Genomic DNA, 22,474 nt, shown 5'->3' on the forward strand with positions numbered 1-22,474 from the left:
TTCAAAAAGATGTGGCGACCTTCCCAGCTAATCAAATTTGACCAGGTCCATTCTCATTCTCTCAATCACTGTCTTGTTTGAGACCCCATCTATTCGTTAAAAGGACAAGCTTGTGGTACATTATCAAGTCCTCATCTTGTCAGCTAGACTGGAAATGTGCAGCTAGAGCCATCACCTAACACAAGTCAGCATCTTCCAGCTTCTCTTCTGTGAATAAATGCTGTTGGGGCATGTTGTCACAAAAGCTCAATGTGTGTTCAGTGAACTTTTTGAAATACTCACGTCCTCTTTTTCCTTTGAGACCAGTGTGAAGCCATTATTGTCAATAAGGTAACAGTTCACATCCTGTGAAAAACAGAGATGGATTAGAATTAACAATCTCCCTTGTTGATCTGGATTAGAATTCATTCTAGTGAATCGGTTCGTGTAAACTGATTCAGAACAACGATTCACAGATTACATAAAGATAACACAAAGAAGAGTCAGTTAGCTTCACTCACAACGCTCTCACAGCTGAGAGGACATATACCGTCCACATCACTGCACTGCAAAGAGGAAGAAGACAACCGCAAGGGCTTTAGTTGGACAATAACATTTTATCAAATGCATTATACTGAGAAAACACTACAGAAGTGAAATTACTGAATTAAGTGTATAGAGATTACATTACAACAATATGAATGGGGTACAAATTAGGGCCTAAAAATATTTTTTTGCTTACAAATGGTGGTTGTAAATAAAAATTGCAACTAATTTGGTGCATGTCTAAATTTGTGGGGGGTTGTGTGTACTTAAAAAAAATAAAGGGACACCAAAGTGTACCATATAAGTTGAACATGCCTTAGAAATAACAATGCAATACTTACGTCTGTGTTGTTTGGCTGACAAGAGGAAATAAGGGAAGAAAAATAAGAAAACGAGTAGGAAATGGTTAAATGTTTTGGAGAGTTGTTTGTGTGTGTTGCACTAGATGAAAAAAAAAAAAAGAAAAGAGTCCTTGAGTGAAACAGAGGTGGTGTTTGAAAAGTCCTAGGTTTAAACCCCAGAAGGGACCATAAGTCATGTGGCAAGTCCCACTGAATAAAAAAGTGTTTGGTAACTAGTAAGCATCTTGATAAATTGCTCGGAGGCCTGGAGATGTTAGCATGTACATGTACGCTTAGAAATCTCCAGTGACAAACACTATTTGCTCATTCGTCAGTGTGAGGTGGACAGGAACTGATACACAGCAGTAATTAAAGACCTACAGGACCACAACACTTAATATTTGCTAGATTGTTATCATAGAGTCTCACTTTACACTACACACACTCAAGAAAAGTCTGTAAAATACAGCTCAGTGTGGTGTGTTAATATTAAGGAATTTTCCATATTGATTTTTTACAGATGTTTCATTTTGAATTACTCATAGCATTCCATAGTGTTTTTGGGTTGAAGTAAATGTACATAAATTAAACATTAAATGTACACACTTTCTTGCAGGACATAAATAACTCAAATATCTAATATGAATATTTTTTAGAGGTAAAACTCACTTGTTTGGCAATAGACAGGAACACTCTCTCCAGCAAGTCCAGGGATGCTTGCATTCCAATAGCTGCACATGGAAGAAAAAAGGAAAACCAGAAAACTTTTAAGATCATTTTATAGCGGTTGCATTCTTATTTTCAGTCAATTAAATATTTTTGTGCAGAGCATTACAAAAAAATATATATTTTGGATAAAAACGTCCATATATATTTACAATAATGTTTCTGGCAACTTTCCAGTCGATTAAATATTTAAATATTTATATATATATTGGACAAAAATCTTTTAAATATTTAAATATTTATATATATATATTGGACAAAAATCTTTTACAGAGACTGTACTCACAATTTCAAATGAAGTAAATATTTTAGATGTTTTCATATCAACATAAATAAATATTTTGTTAACAATTTCCATAAATATTTCTATTAATTTCCATGATTCTTCCATCTCTGGAAATCTTCATTTTAAAATTCCCTGATATTTCCAGGTTTTCCATGAGCATGAGAACCCTGTATTAATGTCTTGCTTGACAACATCTGTTGACGCTGTATATCACACAATTAATCCTTACATGTTCAACATCATAAGCTACCACAAAGAGTCATGAAAAAACTGAATAGACTACCATTTTCTAAGCTGTATCAGCTGGTGTTTTATCTCTTCTGCCCCCTCCTCAGTCCATCCATCTCTCTCTCTCTCTGGCTGTGCAGGCAGACACAGACTATTCTAATGTTAGTCCTACTTCCTGATGTGAGCCACGCTCATACACACTCTGGATTTTTCTAGCTGTGAGCTGCCAGTTCCTCTTGTTTCTTTCATTTTCTGTTGATTTGCTCACTCTGTCTTGAGAGGAGTAATCATGAGGACCCCTAGATGAGGACTGCTGGAAGGTATGTTTCAGGTCTGATTTGCTTTTATGCAATCATAATCATTTCTCACTGATTAGGTTAAAAAAGCAGTGGTCGTTGTTTGTGCTATTCAATATTTAGGACTTCGTTAGACAGAATAATTGCCTTCTTTACAACAATTTTAGCATAATATAAATTCATACAATTTCATTCTTAAATCTATGCTTGTAATCATTTTCTTTAGGGTTTTCTTTCTATTCTAGATCTAGAACATCTTCTAGAACATTCCCCTTTAATCAGATACAGAAATATCTGGGATTTCTTTTAACAGATTTCATTAAATTGTATGTATTATGAAAAGTGCACATTCCAGCACGCACAATTTGATCCTCTTTTCACTGATAAAGCGGATGTTGTTCTCAGCTCTGATTTATTATCTAATGGTGTGGACAGTTTAATCCTTGATAGTTTAATGCAACAAATGTGATGGGCAATAAGGAGAAAGAGCAATGCTGGTATGTTTGTATTATACATATATCTAATATAATGTAGCCTATAATAATAGAAAAAATTATAGTATGAATATATTGTATATATATATATATATATATTATACACACATACACATCTCTTTAACCTAATAATATAAATAATATAACATATTCAAAAGAAATATGAGTAGTGTGAAGCAGCTGAAAAAATCCATTGCAAGTAACCTCACAATGCTTCTAGTTTTTCACTTGGCTTTCTTCTCTCACAACAAGCAATGGGCCTCTGGGCAGCTTTTATACAAAGTACTCTCTTTCACTATTTCTTTGCCTTCTGAAGACTCAGATTCATTTGAGGTCTGTGCTGTTTAGACCTCAATATGTAATATATGTTCAGCCTTCACAGGGCATTCATTTAACATTTTAATTGTAGTCAGCTTCTTAGTAACGCTGCATAAAATCTGTACCAGCAGAACATGCATCTTAGCACCCACCCATCCTTCTTTAATCATTCTTTCAACAGTGTTTGCTTTGTATGTTACCAGTTTTGCAACAACTAGCAATTCCAAGTGAATTCAACAAATTTCCTGGTGGATTCATCATGATGGAGAAGGAAGGCATTCACTTGGAGTAGACCAGTGGATGCTCCTCCAAAGGTTTGCTCAGGAACTGTTACAACAGGGTTTGGTGGACAATGCGGTCCAGGATGAACATTATAAGTAAGATCCTTAACCAATAACAACATCCTCAACCTTCTCAACTCTCTTGATTTCCTAACCCTCTCCATTTTCTCTAGTTTCCTCAGGTCTCTTGATGACTCTTCTGGGCTCTTGTGGAACATCTACAAGTTGTCCATCAGGCTGTTCCTGCAATGTAAACCATACAGACTGCAGTGACCTTAACCAACTGGCTTCCTTGGACTCCATCCTGGACCAGCTACCCTTTGACGCAAGCTACCTCAACCTCTCAAATAACAACTTCACCACTGTGGAACCTGGGAGTTTTTCCAATTTTAGTGACTTGCTACATCTAGACCTCTCCAGAAACCTTCTCTCCGTTGTCTTCCCTTCAAGCTTCTCCCACCTGAACAAACTACAGGTCCTGGATCTCTCTGAAAACCTCCTTGTGAGGCTCCCCATTAACTTGTTCTCTGGCCTCAACAGCCTAACAGAACTGGTTCTAAGAGACAACAGGCTTAAGGAACTGAATCCAGATCAGTTCAAAGGTCTGACTGAGCTTAGGCGTCTAGATCTTTCCTTTAACAGTCTCTGCTCCGTGCCCACACACCTGCTGGATGGTCTCCAGAACCTAGTGTGGCTCTCGCTTATGGGCAACAAGCTGAAAACTCTGCAGCGGACTTCACTTGAGCCAGCGACTGCTCTACAGCAACTTCTGCTCGATGGAAACCCATGGAATTGTAACTGCAATTTAATTCCACTCAAGCACTGGCTGGAATGGATTGCATACACAGGTGAGAGAGGTCATTTATCACAATTTTTTGCATATTTGTCACACTTAAAACATTCAGATCATCAAACAAATTTTAATATTACACAAAGATAATGCAAGAAAATACAAAATGCTGTTTTTAAATGATGATTTAATTTTCTAAGGGAAAAAAGCTATCCAAACCTACCTGGCCCTATGTGAAAAATTAATTGCCCCCCTCCTGTTAAATCATGAGGGAACTGCGATTAACCACATTATTTAAAAAAGGGGAAGTTAAATTTCACTAGCTACACCCAGGCCTGGTTACTGCCAGACCTGTTGAATCAAGAAATCACTTAAATAGAAGCTGTCTGACAAAGTGAAGCATGCTTAAAGAGCAACACATCATGCTCGATCTAAAGAAATTTAAGAACAGATGAGAAACAATATAGTTGACATGTATCAGTCTGGAAAACTTGGAACAGTGGTGAACCTCCCCAGGAGTGGCCGGCCTACCAAAATTACTCCAAGAGCGCAATGACGACTCATCCAGGAGGTCATAAAAGAACCCAGAACATCATCTAAAGAACTGCAGGCCTCACTAGCCTCAATTATGTTCAGTGTTCATGATTCAACAACAAGAAAGAGACTGGGCATAAACAGCATCCATGGGAGAGTTACAAGGCAAAAGCCACTGCTTACCAAAAAGAACACAAAGGCTCGTCTCACATTTGCCAAAAAATATATTTTGGGAAAATATTCTGTGGACTGATGAGACAAAAGTTGAACTTTTTGGAAGGTGTGTCCCGTTACTTCTGCCGTAAAACCAACACAGCATTTCATGAAAAGAACATCATACCAACAGTCAAAAAGAAAAAAAAAATCCTCCACAGCGATGTGAAAGACTCATTGCCAGTTATAGCAAATGCTTGATTGAAGTTGTTGCTGCAAAGGGTGGCACAACCAGTTATTCGATTTAGGGGGCAATTACTTTTTCACGTAGTGCCAGGCAGGTTTGGACAGCTTTTTTCCCTTAATAAATTAAATCATTATTTAAAAACTGCATTTTATATTTACTCAAGTAATATCTTAAATTGCATTTCAATTTCCATAAAAGTTATGTCTTTCTCTTTTATCATTCCATAGGTGGCAGCATAGATTCCGCCAACTGCTCCTTTCCTGCTAATTTGCATGGTAAGGATCTTCGCAGTATCCCTATGGAAATGTTCAGACACTGTTACCCCCTCTATCTGGAGACCAGGAACCCATCTGCAGCCGAGGGCCACCAGATACCAGCCGGGTCAGCCGGAGACTGCATGCGCCAGCGCTACCGGCCTGTGAGTGTGCGTCGAGCGACTGCCACAGTGGTGGTAGCTGGGGTGGTGTGTGGAGTGGTGTGTGTGATGATGGTGGTAACGGCCACCTACGGCTGCATCTATGCAATGCTGATGGCTCATGAACAGCAGCAGCTGATAGAGGGAAACAGCCAGCGGCAACAGCCGCTGATGGTGGCAAAGGAACCAGAGCAGGATGAAAAGGAGGATCTGATGCCGACTATCGGAAAGGGAGCCACAGAGTGCGTAGCTTGGATGGCATTTCCTCCAGAAGTGTGTGTTTAAGGCACATGAGGAACCTACTGGAAGCTATAGTTTATCATTGATGTACATAGATTTATAAATATTTGTTTGGGAGCGAGAGTTGGAAAGCAAATGACCCAATGTAGTTCAGGAGCAATTACAGCTCCTACAAACTGGCTAAAAAAACCCTCAAAAAGACAAATATATTCAACTACTCTATAGCTTTTAAGTAGATTTAAGGAACATAAAAAGAAAACACTGAATATGATTTTATGTAAACTTTTATATTTTCCTATGAATTCTCCTAACAAACCACCACTGTGTTTGATTTCTTATAGTTGCAATCAATCAGTTGTTACTTTGCATATTAGTATATTTTTCTAAAATTGAGAAACAGAATAATATTTTAAATATATATCTATCTATGTTTAATATAAAAGTAATGTATGTCTTCATTAGGGATGCACCAGTATTAACATTCTGGTTGATAATTATGGTAAATAAGTTTTATTTTCATGTTATAATTTTTTTTTTTACTATTTAGTCACAATAAATTCAAAAATAATATGCTAAAAATTAGTGCTGTCAAACGATTAATCAAGATTAGTTGCATCCAAAATAAAAGTTTTTGTTTGCATAATATATGTACAGGTCCTTCTCAAAAAATTAGCATATTGTGATATATTTATTTATTTTCCTTTATGTATTGATAAAAATTAAACTTTCATATATTTTATATTCATTGCACACCAACTGAAATATTTCAGGTCTTTTATTGTTTTAATACTGATGATTTTGGCATACAGCTCATGAAAACCCAAAATTCCTATCTCAAAAAATTAGCATATCATGAAAAGGTTCTTAAACGAGCTATTAACCTAATCATCTGAATCAACTAATTAACTCTAAACACCTGCAAAAGATTCCTGAGGCTTTTAAAAAACTCCCAGCCTGGTTCATTACTCAAAACCGCAATCATGGGTAAGACTGCCGACCTGACTGCTGTCCAGAAGGCCATCATTGACACCCTCAAGCGAGAGGGTAAGAAACAGAAAGAAATTTCTGAATGAATAGGCTGTTCCCAGAGTGCTGTATCAAGGCACCTCAGTGGGAAGTCTGTGGGAAGGAAAAAGTGTGGCAAAAAACGCTGCACAACAAGAAGAGGTGACCGGACCCTGAGGAAGATTGTGGAGAAGGACCGATTCCAGACCTTGGGGGACCTGCGGAAGCAGTGGACTGAGTCTGGAGTAGAAACATCCAGAGCCACCGTGCACAGGCGTGTGTGCTTTTTAACCAGAAACAGCGGCAGAATCACCTGACCTGGGCTACAGAGAAGCAGCACTGGACTGTTGCTCAGTGTGTCCAAAGTACTTTTTTTTCGGATGAAAGCAAATTTTTGCATGTCATTCGGAAATCAAGGTGCCAGAGTCTGGAGGAAGACTGGGGAGAAGGAAAATGCCAAAATGCCTGAAGTCCAGTGTCAAGCACCCACAGTCAGTGATGGTCTGGGTGTGCCATGTCAGCTGCTGGTGTTGGTCCACTGTGTTTTTATCAAGGGCAGGGTCAATGCAGCTAGCTATCAGGAGATGTTGGAGCACTTCATGCTTCCATCTGCTGAAAAGCTTTATGGAGATGAAGATTTCGTTTTTCAGCACGACCTGGCACCTGCTCACAGTGCCAAAACCACTGGTAAATGGTTTACTGACCATGGTATTACTGTGCTCAATTGGCCTGCCAACTCTCCTGACCTGAACCCCATAGAGAATTGTGGGATATTTGTGAAGAGAAAGTTGAGAGACGCAAGACCCGACACTCTGGATGATCTTAAGGCCGCTATCGAAGCATCCTGGGCCTCCATAACACCTCAGCAGTGCCACAGGCTGATTGCCTCCATGCCACGCCGCATTGAAGCAGTCATACAAAAGGATTCCCGACCAAGTAATGAGTGCATAACTGAAACATAATTATTTGAAGGTTGACTTTTTTTGTATTAAAAACACTTTTCTTTTATTGGTCGGATGAAATATGCTAATTTTTTGAGATAGGAATTTTGGGTTTTCATGAGCTGTATGCCCAAAAATCATCAGTATTAAAACAATAAAAGACCTGAAATATTTCAGTTGGTGTGCAATGAATCTAAAATATATGAAAGTTTAATTTTTATCATTACATTATGGAAAATAATGAACTTTTTCACAATATGCTAATATTGTTTAGAAAATATTGTTTCAATTACATATTGTTTCAATAACATATTTCAAATGAGAAATAAAATTTGACAATGGTATCAAATGTACGTATTTTAGCTGGTCCAGCAATCAGTGTTCAGTGACTATTACTAACATTCATTATATATACACATACAAATAAATTAATGATAATAAATTATAAATTAAAATTAAAAATATTTCTAATCAATTTTGGTTATTTTGTATATATACTGTATATATATATATACAATTCTTATAATTGATCCTTTTATTATTATCATTATCATTCATACAATATGGCATTTATTGCTACTGAGTAAATTCTTTTTTTTTTTTAAATAGTTCACTCACTTTCCAACACGTTTCTCACTTCCTGCATATCTGATCACACGCATGAGCCCAGATCGAGTTCCCAGGAAAGCCGACTCAATGCCTTCATCTACACTATACAGAGATAAAAGCAAAGAAAGAATGACTATAAACCTTTTTTCCCAAAATGTTCTTCAAAATAAAAGAGGGACATACAAAAAACTCTGGCGTTGCTTAATGCACACCATACAGAGATTAAACAAAGCCTCTTACCCGGGAGCGGTTAGCATTAGTGCTGTCCAGTAGGCCTCCAGCGGTGCTGTTACCACTGCATCGAAAAGAACTTGCTGAAGAAGTATCTCGTCACCTGATGCAACAATAAAACCTTTACTTTAAGAATAGCATACAGTTATTATTTATAACCGTGTGCTGTTGAACATGGTAAAATGTGTTAAACAGAGTTGAAAGTACACTCTTAGTTGAAAACATTAGCCAAATTAGCCACAGTATAATAAACATGTTAAATACAGTTGAGGAAAACTCACACTCCAAGTCCGGCTCTTTCCCAGTCAGGTATCGGACCACAGCCTGGAGCTGAGTGAGTTTACGGTGGTGTGGGTCAATGTCTGTCTCACAATATGTCCTGAGTGGGTAAACCAAAGACCATAGTTCAACTTATCAAGACATGGATCTAAGTTTTGAAGTTGTTAGGGACCTGTTGTCCTGAGGGTGCATCTGAAGAAGGTGTTGGCCTGTTAGATTTTTGTTTGACAGTACTTACCATTCATCTGCTATAGTGAGGTCCGGCTGCTGAAGGTCATGAAGACCTAAAGAAAGGAGAAAATGGTGAGTAGCTATGACGCAGCTCATTATCTGTTGTGCGTGTGTGTTGACAATTTCTTAAATGGGTGTTCCTTCAACTTCAGGCACTTTTATTTCCCAGGGGCTGATTTTTATTAAATCATTTTTCTTCTTGATATATGAAGGAAACGTTTTATAATCTCTGTAAAAGCGTTCATTTTTTCTACTTCTTCATCATGTATCAATTTTATTGTTTTACCCTTGTTGCAAACAGAAAAAAATCCATCATTAAAAAAAAATTATGATTAAATTTGTGATCTATGATTATTTAAACAAAGAGAGATAAATATCAATATTTCCATATTTATTATTGGTAAAATGAGATTAATTTATATACAGTGTAAGTCTCTTATGCTCACCATTATTTGAATAAAAAATACAGTAAAACTGTGAAATATTCCAATTTAAAAGACCTGTTTTTATTAGTCTAGTATTCAGTGTCACATGATCCTTTAAAAAACATTCTAATATGCTGATTTGCTGCTCAAAAAACATTATTATTATTGTTATTATCAATGTTGAAAGCAATTGTGCTGCATTATATTTTTGTGGAAACTGATAATTTTTTTTCAGGATGCTTTAATGAATAGAAATGTAAAAAGAACAGTATTTATTTGATATAGAATTTTTGTGTAACATTATAAACATTTATACTGTCCTTGCTAAGCAAAAATTTCCTTCTTTTAAAAAATCTTATTGTACTCAAACTTTTGAAGGGTACTGCATCTTCACCAACTGTATATCACATGAGCTATAAATCATATGGTGAACTCACCCTCCTCCACAGAAACATTCCCAAAGAACATGTACTGCCCATGACCTCTTGTAAGCACCATCCCAAAGCTGAAAGCACATCATAAATATGCATTAAAGACATCATATGAAGGTCAACTGAAGGTATTATTACTGAAAATATTGAAAGAGAAGGGTAAAATACTGTACAATAAAATGTGTTTTTCAATAAGCTATTTCAACATGTGTGGTAAGTATGAAGGAAATATATTGAGAATGTGAATCAAACCTAAATGGAGTTTCATTGATTGTTGTGTAGAAATATTCATTTTTGAGGAATAAAATAAAAAATACAGTCACAAAGGCAGATTATTAGTTATGACCCATTTACATTATCACTTTATGTTACACATGTTATTAAAGCCTGAGACACACTGCACGATTTTACTTTTGTTTTTTGGGTTGTTGGTTGTTGTTGTGTGTTACATTGATTTTTTGATGTTGGCTACAACATGTGTGTAGTCTGTACGATGATGACACCTATTGACTTGAATGCACGTTACAATAAAAGAATAAAACTTCATCAGCATGCACAAGTGGTAAACAAAAAGAGCATGATAAATCACACTTTAGGAGTTGACGTTTTTATGTGTGCTGGAAAAAATAGTGGAAGCGGAGAAAGAGGAAGGCATAAAAGCTTGAGTTAAACAGTTTTGTATTTTAGACCATGTCGGGTTGATTTCATGTTTTTCATTTTTATTGGTTGATCAGTAACGTGGATCGTACCAGCAAACACACTGTGCAATGAGCATCATGCTCTATCACTGTACGATACAGGACCACCGATTAGGAGCCATCTTTGTTTTTGGCTTAAAAGAATGAATCTCACGAAACCTATCAAGAACATGTCCAGGTCACATTTTACTGAAGGAAAAAGCAAACAAACTATAATTGAGCAAACTAGTTTTGCATGCATAATATTATTTTAAGTGTGAAAATAAAAACACTTTATGATTACGGTAATGCAACATGCAATGGGATGGGGGGAATGGAATTGTTGTAATGGACACATTCTTGTCAGGACTTGTACAATTCACCCAAAAGGAGTATTTCAAGTAATTTAATGTTTTTAACACAAAATATGGCTGATATGTTAATATGGCAAACACACTCACCCCTTTATCCACAGCTGCTCTCACATCTAAAGTCAGAGTGCCGGTTTCGCCCTTCACCATGGCTGTTCTCAACTGCACAGACAGGGCAGGACATCATTATGATTTTTCTGAACCTTAAAACAGTGAGGATGCTTACAGGAAGTGTATGTAGCCTACTGTATGTGGACAACTCACACTGTCCTCAGTGTCCTCCCACTCAGCCTCTGACAGATCTACACTGTTGTAGTTGGGCTTGGGTTTCAACTTCTTCCCATCAATGTACTGTTACAAAATAGAGAAAAACAGCAAGAAGGATAACAAATCAGTATTAGTTCATTATATTTTAAGTCTATCTAGAGGAGCAGATGATTGAGTGATTGAGAGAGTAAGAAGATTCAGATGGACTCACCAGTGGTCTTAAATCAGGATGTGCCAGAATGTATCCATTGTTTGTGATGAGAAAGGCATAACCATGTGCTCCAAGCTAAAAGATAAAATCATTAGCATTCATCATTGTTGACATTGTCACAGTATATGTAGCTACGTTCATTAAATATCTTAAATTAAAAGTATTTAAAGTTGAACTGAGACTGATCATATATTTATGCACAGTATGATTTTTCCAGTGTTATAAATAATTGACCAAGAAAGAAGTAGTAATTTTAATGTCTTAAATTAAATGTATTTAAATTTAGTTAAATTGTAAAATATGTATACGTCATGGTAGCATTTGTTGTATACTGCCTTTCATTCAAGCTGATTTATTTTACATTTACATTTATTCATTTAGCAGGCACTTTTATCCAAAGTGGCTTAAAATTGTAGAATACAACAAGTGATTCATAATAAAGAGGCAAATAAACTCAGGAAGTGCTCATAAAAAAAAGTTATAAAAAATAAATAAATAAATTAAATAAATTATACATTTACTTTAATATATATATATAAATATATATATATATATTTACTATATATATATATATATATATATATATATATATTATATATATTTAATATATATATACACACATAGAGGTGCATCTCAAAAATTAGAATATTGTAAACAATTTCTTTTTTTTTGTAACTTATTTCAAAAAGTGAAACTTTAATATATTCTAGATTCATTACATGTAAAGTAAAACATTTAAAAAGTTTTTTCGTTTCAATTTTGATGATTAGAGCTTACAGCTCATGAAAGTAAAAAATCCAGAATCTCAAAATATTAGAATATTTCCGAAGATCAATAAAAAATAAGCATTTGCAAAACAGAAAAGTTCAAGTTCTTTAAAGTAAGTTCATTTATGCACTCAATACTTGGTTGAGGTTGCTTTAGCACAGATTCCAGCATCAGTGAGATGTGGCATGGAAGCAATCAGCCTGTGGCTCTGCTGAGGCACTATTGAGCCTTCAGCTCGTCTGTATTGTTGGACTCATCTTTCTCTTGAAAATATTTTACATATTGGATTTGGGGTTAGGGTTGTTGGTTTTGGATTGAAGATCAGTAATATTATTGTCATGGTAAGTTGGAAGTGGTTTTGGCTCTGTGGGCAGGTGCTAAGTCCTGCTGGAAAAGGAAATCAGCATCTCCATAAAGCATTGACTTTGGACTTGATAAAACACAATGGACCAACACCAGCAGATGTCACAACACCCCAAATCATCACTGACTTCAGAAACTTCACACTGAAGACTTCAAGCAGCTTGGATTCTGTGCCTCTCCAGTCTTCCTCCAGACTCCAGACCTTTATTTCCAAATGAAATGCAAGATGTACTTTTATCTGAAAAGAGGACTTTGGAGCACTGAGCAACAGTCCAGTTCTTTTTCTCCTTAGCCCAGGTAAGATGCTTCTGACGTTGTTTCTGTTTCAAAAGTGGCTTGGTAGCCCTTTTCCTGAAGACGTCTGAGCGTGGTGACTCTTCAGTCCACTCCTTGTGAAGTTCTCCCAAGTGTTTAAATCGGCTTTGCTTGACCATATTCTCAAGCTTGCAGTCATCCCTGTTGCTTGTGCACCTTTTCCTACCCAATTTCTTCCTTTCAGTCAACTTTTGAATTTAATATGCTTTGATACAGCACTCTGTGAACAGCCAGCCTTTTCAGTAATGACCTTCTGTGACTTCCCCTCTTTGTGGAGAGTGTCAATGATTGTCTTCTGGACCACTGCCAAGTCAGCAGTCTTCCCCATTATTGTGGTTTCAAAGAACAAGGGATACCCGGAATTCATACTGTAGGGATGGTCATTTAATGAAACTCAAATGTAAATATTCAAATATTTTGAGATACCGGATTTTTGATGAGCTATAATGTCTAATAATCAAATACATAGTTTGTCCCTGCCTCCATTTAACCTAAATTACAAATGTTACTTATGGTACAAAGAAATTATGAAAAAATATGACTGCTTCAAGCTGAAGTTGGCAACCTTAGTGAATTTTTTTTTGTGGTGTTTTTTTTACCTTATATCGTGGAGCAAGTTTCATGACCTCCAGCAGAGGAACGTCAGTTCCCACCACTCCCAGCAGAATGCCATGAGAAAGTGTTTCTTTCTTCTTACTGAACACTGGCATGGCCACTGATGTCATGAGCAGAAGACTGTGAGCTTTGCTTTTGAACAGCTATGGGAGAGACATGAGGAATTTAGTATCTTACACTTTAACTGCAGAAGCATAGTTAAAATCAACGTGAAATCGAAATGAACCCTATTTACTTTCCAAATGCACGTTACTAATCTCATCATGCCCACTTTTCATGATCAAAACAATTTCAGATGAATCAAATAAATTTGTCCTCTACATTTTTTTCATGTTTCACGTAGAAATACATCAAATTATGGCAGTAAAATGGGTTGAAAACAACATTTAATGTTGATTCTATTAGTGAAAGCTCCATCAAGTCCCGCACAAATGTGATAAATGATGATAAGCAGCAGGGGGAGTACTAAACCAAGAAGTCCTGGTATGCTGGCCAGGATAACAACTACATTACTCTCTGAGCACAGGCTAAATATCTAAACGTCTATGCTAAGGTAGTGGTGTGTGTTTTACTGTTTCTAAGAGTTACCTCCTTAGTGTTAGGAAGCTGTATGATAGAGATGATCATGGTGATGAATGGAAAAGAATCACATTAGTACAGAAACAGTAATATATGAGTAAACAGCACAACAAATCACATTAAAATGAGCACAGTTGGAAATGAGTAGTGGGAAATGATGAAATGTGAATTCTGTATTTCAGAAAAGTTCTTCTGAAAAGTCTGAATCATACACTCACCACACTGTCCATATACGCCTCGGTCCAGATTATGTCATGGTCATGGTTGATGACCATCGGTCGACTCAGAACATGAAGATACTCCATGACGTTCTCCTGTACATCAGCCAGTGTAGAGATGTGAGTATAATAACCTGTAAATATCAAATATAAGTTTAAGATTTCTGCATGTTTTCCTGTTGTGAAAAGATGCCATTAGCAAACTGAAGAGCTCGATGATCTGGAGCTTTCAAGCTTCCAAAAAGCACATAAAAGTGGTCCACATGACTTTATTTACTATTTTCCAAGTCTTCTAAAGTCGTAAGATAGCTTTGCCTTTGATTGAGACAACAAACCACAATTTAAGTCATTACTCACTGAAAATCTTCACCTTAGAGAACGAATCAGGAATTATTCTGAATGAATCATGTTTTTCAATGAACAAATTGATCTGGTTCACAACACCAGAATAATCTGATCTGAATGGTGCATTAAAGATTCAATTAATGAATCATTTATTAACTGGATGATTCATTAATCACCCAACCTACTGAATCAAATTGATCTATTTCTCGAGTTCAGCTCACTGGTTCGGTGATCCAGTTGTAGCGGTTAAAGCTCACTGGAGAAGAAAAATTGACTATTTAAATTTCCGTTCCTCATAAAAATTAACATATGTTTTCAGAAGATATGAAATACAGCACGAGTCATATGGAAAATTATACTTTTAGGATGCCTTTGTGTCCTTTTCTGGGGCTTGAATGGTTCAATAATTTGTTCTACAGAAGCAAGAAAGTAGCACATGGGGAAGAGTAAATTATTTTTAATACTGGCTGACTACATACCCTCATATCTCTGCCAATAAGGTAAGTGAAAACTCGTACCTGAAACCATTACACTTTGTTACTTAACTTTAATTCTTGCTCCTGAGGAAATATATCCATTCATGTTCAATAAAGTCACATTGTCTTAAAGTCACATTGTCTTAAAATCTGAACAAGACATTTTTCCAGAAGGTTCTCCAACAATTTAACAGAGTGGTATGCAGATTTTATAGTACGTCATATGCAATGTCCTCCATTCCCTGTAGAGCGAGCAGATTGTGTGTTACCTTCTTGTCAGGCCAGTTGAACTCTTCAAACACTGATTGGAAATCTTCCATGGCTCCGTCTGTGATCAGCATAATTGCTTGGTTACATAGGCTGCCCTGACCATTGGCTCTGGCCTAGGAGACAGGAAGAGAAACATGGAGGACATGCAGAGGGTTGGCACTGCATGCAGAGTTTTGTATATTTGTGTGAATGATACTGACGTCAGCGAGGATGCGGAACGACTCCTTCACGGCTTTTTTTACTTTAGCCTCTCCCTTCACATGGAGTTCTTCAACAAGCAGCTTGAAATGCTGAAAGGAGAGATGGGATGGGGAAAAAATTAAATTATATCAATAAAACCCAAAAAGATGAAGATTGTACTTTTTTTCAGACTTCATGTTGCTAAGGAAAATCCACAAAAAAAATATCTCTTTAATACGTCATTAGTTTTTCTTAGTCTAGTGTTGTTCTTTACTTGATACAAAGCTGAAAAATAAATAATAGATCATTTACAATTAAAAACAAAATTAATAAATTAGATTAAAATAAAAAAGCTAATTTTAAATATGAATAAATACTATAATAGTATATAAATAATATTAAAATAACACTGACATGAATGGTATAAAACAGGAGAAGAAAAATAAAAATTTCCTTAAACTAGAAAATGTAAAAAATAATAAAAAAATTTACAAAAAGTAAAAATGTAAAAGATAAAAATATTAATATTTATTATATTTTATTTCTTAATATAATTATTTAGCACATTTTATTGCTTGAAATACTTCATTAAAACAATCTCTTTTTTTGTCTTTTTTTATGGTGATGTATGTAAGTTTTTGACTCTGCTAAAGCATAAAAATGCCATAATATGTTTGCAGATATTTAAGAAACATGCTAAGTTAACATAGTTGTTTATTACTATGTGTGTTCTGGGCCGGAATGTCGGTCTTTGTTTTGGTTTGTGAAACCGCCCACTGTCAGTTTACCCAATTGTATTTTGGCACCGCGGGTTGCCAGTTTGCGGGAAAAACAGCGTTTTTCATTTCATTCATCGTCAATTGCGCTTGTTTCTGTTGGTGTCGTCAATCTGGCAACCTGCGTGTGCGTCAAGTCTGAGGAGGAGGGGCCTGGTGAAAAACCCCTCTCCAATATTTTGAATTTGGACTGCAATACCTAGTTCAACCACTCGGTGTCAATCCTACATAAAGCACCTTTAAGTACAATTACACGATGAACAAAAATGGAACAAGAAAATTCAGGATCAAGCTGACCATCTGAGCATGTGGGACAGAGATGTCATGGTGCTGCTGTCTTTCAGTGTATTTCTTAGCGGATCTGTGTCAGCACAGTGAGCAGATGCTGAGTGACTTAGACCTGTATTATCATTACAAGCTCTGCTGACCCATCACCCGTATTAAGTACCAGTCTGTGAGTGCGCAGACCTGTCCAAGTGTCCTATATGTTTTACATCATCCTTACTTTGAAGATATTTAGAGATGTACAATAGCAGAACAAAATCCAAGGGTGCAGTGAATGATTATTCAATCAGAAATGTAAAGTCTTCTAAATTCTAAATATGTGGCCTACATTTGCATGTATAGAACTGTCTAAAAACTGACAAAACAGTATTATGAGAGTGATCTGAAAGATGAAACGTGCTGCCTTCAGTCATTTCACCATCTGATCGCTCTATAATTCTATAACCGACTGTGATTCCAGAGATTAGAGTAAGTCCCTACTTGCTCTCTGATATATAACAAGCAAAAGAGCTGCACATTAGATCAAATCACCCAGCCGCTCATCTATCACATGACTAAAAGCTAAAGCAGCATGTGGATGGGCCTGCCTAGTGTCACAGCTACAGCCTAGCATTCCTGGAAACAGCAAAGTTTGTCTCAGTTATTCCTAAAAAGCATGACATTTACTTAGGGGAAACGTATGATTATTATTATTATTTCTATTATTATTATTTTATTATATTTAAAATGTGTTATATTATTTTTTCATTTTATTTATTCTATTTTTAATTTTTAGATGTTATTTATTTTTTCTTATATTTTATTCATGTTATTATTTATTTATATTTTCTCAACCAACTATAAGTAAATCTTTCAAATGTTGATTTCCAAAAAAGTCTAAAAAATCTTTTGATGTTTCCATCAAAACAGCCTGGTTTTGCAATATTGGCTCAAGAAGTCTCAAGAACTGTATAATTTCAAGACAATTAAAAAAAAATAAAAGTTTTATATTTTTACATTTCTTGTAATGTTTTGTTATAATTTTAGATTTATATTTTTATTTTTTATCATATATTATTTTGTCTATATTTTCTCTTTAAGTGACTATGACCAGCTATAAGTAAATGGTTCAAATGTTGATTTTCTTATTAAATTTAAATTTTTTTTTTTTTTTTTTAATGGTTGTTTTGTTGTTTCAATAGAAAGCAAACATTGTTGCTGATTGATGACTTTTGAATTATATTTTTAATTTGTTATAATTTTAATATGTTATAATTTATTTTTATTTAGTTATATTTATTTATATTTTCTTAAAAATGTTTTTTTTTTTTTTAATTTTTTTTTTTTTTATTGTTTTAATATGGTGAATTTTGGATTACCTGTTTTGCCATCCAATGGAAAATAGAAGAATTGTTCAGAAAATTAGTTTGAAATCAGTCATAAATTTTACAAATATATTTGGTGAAAAAATACACACTTAACATTAGAAAAAAATTTAATATCTAAATGTAATTTAAATTAATCAAGTCACTTGGAATAAAACAGTTGAAATAAAACACTTACATAAATAATTAAGATAATAATTACATTATGTAAATGAGGGGGGAGTTATGTAAATGAGGAGAGAGCCAGTATCCTGCAGTGCTAATTGGAGTCATTGGCTTAGTTCTTCAAGCTCAAGTGAAATGGATAATTGACTTACCTCACGGTTGTCCAAGTCTGCCTGTACCAACGTTCCCTTGAAACAGGGCTCCACATAGCGGACATAATCAGTGTACTAAGGAAAGGACGTGCAAAAACATTTTACAATGCTGATCAAACCATAAAGTACGGAAGTTCTAAGCGGCCATGCATTATAATTTTTTTTCTTTTTGTTTTCTCGTTATAACGACTTAATTTTCTCGTTATCTCGACATAACGAAGGTCGTTTTTCTCGTTATAACGACTTAATTTTCTCGTTATCTCGACATAAACGAAGGTCGTTTTTATCGTTATAATGACTTAATTTTCTCGTTATCTCGACATAACGAAGTTCGTTTTCTCGTTATAACGACTTAATTTTTCTCTAAGAATTTACAAAACTGCGCCAGCAGGTGGCACTATAGACCTGAATATAACTGATGGGGTGTTTGTATACTATCCACTTTACTGTACGCGGACCTTCCTCGTGATCGCTATAATTTGTGCAGTCTTGTTTATTACTGACATTTAATTAATTCATAAATGTTAAATGCTTGAATCAATATGAATATTTTGTGTATTAAGTTCCTGCTAGATGCATGAGTTTCACCAACGCATTCTGTTTCATCAATAACTGCTTATCAAAACCAAGGTTGACATCACTGTATTCTGTTTGCACCAATATATTTTATATTTGTGCTTCTTTTAGGCTTATGATTAATTTAAATTTAATTTTAATTTAATGATTAGGTAGTTAATAAGCGGAGATGTTCTGTTTATCTACAGTAGGACGGGATTTAACGATGTAGGCTGATGTGCTTCTTTTCCTTATTACTAATCTTTATTGTTAACCATATTGATGAGGAATTGTGATGTATATGTAAAATCCATAGGCTAATTTAATTCAGTTTTGTTCTGTAATGTTGTAATGGTTTTGGTCTACACACCACACACATACACTGCACGTACACATGAACGCTCTTTTCAAACAGAAGCTTATAAAACACACATGATATCTGCCACATAATGACTACTACAAATTACAAATTATATATAATTTTATTTCATATAAAGGGAAAGTGAGTTTAATCCAAGCAGCTCTAATGGCGCGGTGTTGCCATTTAAACACGTTAATTACAAAAACAAAACGTTCGTTGTACTGTCTCTGGAAAAAATCAACAGTGATTGATCAGCCTTTATTTATACAGTATTGTAGACGTTATTATTACCTAGGCGAAGCAAAATTTGCTGAAATATAGGCTACAGTAAGAGCGCCTGCATGGCTGTCCATCAGATGCCTGTCAAAGTTGAGTTCGTTACTATAGCAACAGTAAAACTTTCATGTTCGTTATGTCGAGATAACGAGAAAATTAAGTCGTTATAATGAGAAAACGACTTTCGTTATGTCGAGATAACGAGAATATTAAGTCGTTATAGCGAGAAAACGAACTTTCGTTATGTCGAGATAACGAGAAAATTTTAGTTGTTTTTAAGGGGAAAAAAAAAGGGAAAAATTTTATTGTGTGTGGGCTTTTAAGTTCTTTAGTAATGTGGTGATGATTAGTGGAAAAAAGTGTGTGCTTTTTGTGATATAATTTTCAAAGTCATTTTCCCCGAGCGTGTCCAGGATAGTGTTGATAGTGTGTTTGGCAATGGTCATTTTGAGACCCTTCATGCTTCCGCTGACATCAACTAGAATCACAATGTCCTTAGGAGAGGTGGCAGCCTGGATATACCTGTGACAGAGAGAAAGAAATAGCTTAAAAGATGAACCAGACCACATATAGATCGGGGTATGTAGGCTTTATAATAATATTAAATGATAAGTTATTATAGCAGTTACCAGACTGGGCATTAGGTACAATATATTTGTGATGATCTTTCTGCCAATACATATCAAATTAAGCAACATTGTGGAAATTGCAATGATTTTAATGTGTTTTTTTATTTGATTATTATTACTACAATTAAATAATCACTTAAGAAGCTAAATAGAGGTCCTTAAAATATTAAAATATTTCAGTAAAAATATATGTAAGTAAATATTGCTGCATAATAATACTTATTAATTTTATTCATTTTGTAAAAATATTAATAAAATATATCTAAAGACAAAATAATGTAAAAATAATTAATTAATTGAATTAATTCTACATTAAATATAAATGTAATCTTTGGAGATAACATGGATATACTGTATAATATGCCTATTTCTAAATAGTTTTATTTTTAACTAGATTTTTACTGTTTCAATTAACATTAAATATTTTATTTTAGGTAACATTAAACATTTTTTGTTTAACTGAAACGGTATATTTAACATTTTTAAAACAGTACATCGATGGTCAAGAAAGTGAAAAACGTAACACCAGTGATGTAAATCCAATCCTCTTGTTTCAAACTGATTTCAAAAGTGTTTCTTACAGGTGTGTTTATTCAGATTCATTGCTTTCGCTTGCTTCTGTATAAACAGTCAATTGTGGAGCCTGTGTCAGTCCTACTAACCTGGCCGCTGAGCTGCTAACCACTTAAGAATGAGATTAAAGTCTTTTGGTGGGATCAGGGTCTAACTGGCTGTGCTACCATAACCACAAGCAGACATTTGGGTGGCATCCACACAGATAATCCTGCATTGCACACTGGGTCAGGAAAAGACTTTGCTGAATCCAAGTCAACTGGCATAAATTGTATTTCATATTAATGAATCAACTTCACTTACATTGCCAAGCACTTAGACAAGCAGGATAAGAAAAGCTATTAGGGTTTTATGCTTTACTTTGTCTCACCAATTTCTGTTTCTGCAGTCGAAAGAAACTACGCCGTTAGAATCAGGTGTCCATTTAATTCCTGAAAAGCACAAAGATAAGCCAAATTAAATAACGTACAGTCCAGTTTTTTTCTTTCAAGTTGTACGACTGAGCAATACTAAACAATGCTCATGATACAGATTTGATCAAACCTGGATAGAGTCTGAAGAATCCAGCTGAGCTGCCAAAATATTGCCAAGTGAGTGTGGGATCCTTCTGGAAGTTACTGATGAAGACATCATTCAAGGCTTCTGACATGTACACTCCATTAAGAATGTTTGGATCTGCAAATGAAGACGTTTGATATTATTTTCTAAAGTTTAAATGTTGTATTTGCACAAAATTCAAATTTTATTCACCCTGTGAAAATCCAACCCTTTTATATTAAAGGGATACTCCACCCCAAAATTAAAATTTAGTCATTAATCACTTACCCCGTTCCAAACCCGTAAAAGCTTTGTTCGTCTTCGGAATTTAATTTTTGATATTTTGGATGAAAACCGGGAGGCCTGTGACTGTCCCATAGACTGCCAAATAAATAACAGTGTCAAGGTCCAAGAAAGTATGAATGACATCGTCAGAATACTCCATCTGCCATCAGTGATTCAACCGTAACATTATGAAGTGACGGAAATACTATTTGTAAGCGGAGAAAACAAAAATAATGACATTATTCAACAATTCCTTTGTCAACAGTATCCTCTGTGTCTCTCCATATCACCGTATGCTGTGTATGCCCTTGTGTGTCATCCGTGCCACAAGTATGTGCTGTTTTCTTTCAAATCAAAGCTAAATACGCGTAGAAACAGCACATCCTTGTGGCGCGGCTGATACAGAAGAGCATACGCTGCATTACTTGGCAGTCTATAGGACAGTCACAGGCCTCCCGTTTTTCTTCCAAAATATCTTAAATTGTGTTCCGAAGATGAACAAAGCTTTTACGGGTTTGGAACGACATGGGGGTAAGTGATTAATGACAAAATTTTCATTTTGGGGTGGAGTATCCCTTTAAGCACTCAAATAAGAAGTAATTGCCATCAAGTGTTTTAAGTGTTATAATATAGACTGACTTATAAATACCCTGTAATTTGAGTTCTGTCATGGCAACTCTCTGAGAGTTTAGCATGGTAATGCACATGACAGTGTTTTTGTATTTGGTCTTGGCGGAATAGATCTGCTACGCTACTGATCCTGCGGCAGAGCAAGTACCGAGACTTTCTACTGCTAATACATCCACAGACATGCTGCTGTACGCATGTAAGAAAT

At 35.3% G+C, this 22,474-nt stretch overlaps 2 protein-coding genes across 2 annotated transcripts in view; one reads left to right on the top strand and one right to left on the bottom strand.

The window, feature by feature from the left end:
* The window catches only part of LOC109109500 (voltage-dependent calcium channel subunit alpha-2/delta-4-like), a 33,844-nt gene that overhangs the window by 5,535 nt on the left and 5,835 nt on the right, over positions 1-22,474 (bottom strand). Inside the window, exons 6-30 of the mRNA XM_042753337.1 lie at positions 21,361-21,492; positions 21,188-21,248; positions 19,988-20,137; positions 18,424-18,499; positions 15,702-15,791; positions 15,501-15,614; positions 15,192-15,273; positions 14,411-14,544; positions 14,202-14,219; positions 13,598-13,756; positions 11,553-11,627; positions 11,339-11,425; positions 11,158-11,236; positions 10,279-10,333; positions 10,033-10,100; positions 9,178-9,223; positions 8,942-9,039; positions 8,670-8,763; positions 8,439-8,531; positions 5,632-5,854; positions 3,651-3,738; positions 1,536-1,660; positions 867-881; positions 501-545; positions 283-345 (exon numbers count right to left, since the gene is read on the bottom strand). Of these exons, the coding sequence (XP_042609271.1) occupies positions 283-345; positions 501-545; positions 867-881; positions 1,536-1,660; positions 3,651-3,738; positions 5,632-5,854; positions 8,439-8,531; positions 8,670-8,763; positions 8,942-9,039; positions 9,178-9,223; positions 10,033-10,100; positions 10,279-10,333; positions 11,158-11,236; positions 11,339-11,425; positions 11,553-11,627; positions 13,598-13,756; positions 14,202-14,219; positions 14,411-14,544; positions 15,192-15,273; positions 15,501-15,614; positions 15,702-15,791; positions 18,424-18,499; positions 19,988-20,137; positions 21,188-21,248; positions 21,361-21,492 (2,270 nt within the window). The remainder of the gene's footprint in view (positions 1-282; positions 346-500; positions 546-866; positions 882-1,535; positions 1,661-3,650; positions 3,739-5,631; positions 5,855-8,438; positions 8,532-8,669; positions 8,764-8,941; positions 9,040-9,177; positions 9,224-10,032; positions 10,101-10,278; positions 10,334-11,157; positions 11,237-11,338; positions 11,426-11,552; positions 11,628-13,597; positions 13,757-14,201; positions 14,220-14,410; positions 14,545-15,191; positions 15,274-15,500; positions 15,615-15,701; positions 15,792-18,423; positions 18,500-19,987; positions 20,138-21,187; positions 21,249-21,360; positions 21,493-22,474) is intronic.
* On the top strand, positions 1,886-6,324 carry LOC109109005 (leucine-rich repeat and transmembrane domain-containing protein 2-like). The gene is made up of 4 exons (XM_042753026.1): positions 1,886-2,426; positions 3,418-3,591; positions 3,669-4,343; positions 5,447-6,324. The coding sequence occupies exons 2-4, from the start codon at positions 3,567-3,569 to the stop codon at positions 5,917-5,919; spliced, it is 1,173 nt and encodes a 390-aa protein (XP_042608960.1). The 5' UTR covers positions 1,886-2,426; positions 3,418-3,566; the 3' UTR covers positions 5,920-6,324.

The sequence above is a fragment of the Cyprinus carpio genome, chromosome B25 (genome assembly GCF_018340385.1).
Source record: "Cyprinus carpio isolate SPL01 chromosome B25, ASM1834038v1, whole genome shotgun sequence".
Classification (NCBI taxonomy): Eukaryota; Metazoa; Chordata; class Actinopteri; order Cypriniformes; family Cyprinidae; genus Cyprinus; species Cyprinus carpio.

Coding starts and splice junctions, on each gene's coding strand:
- LOC109109005 (XM_042753026.1), top strand. CDS start 3,567: ATGCGGTCCAGGATGAACATTATAA. Junction 3,592..3,668: donor GTCCAGGATGAACATTATAA/GTAAGATCCTTA, acceptor CATTTTCTCTAG/TTTCCTCAGGTCTCTTGATG. Junction 4,344..5,446: donor GGAATGGATTGCATACACAG/GTGAGAGAGGTC, acceptor ATCATTCCATAG/GTGGCAGCATAGATTCCGCC.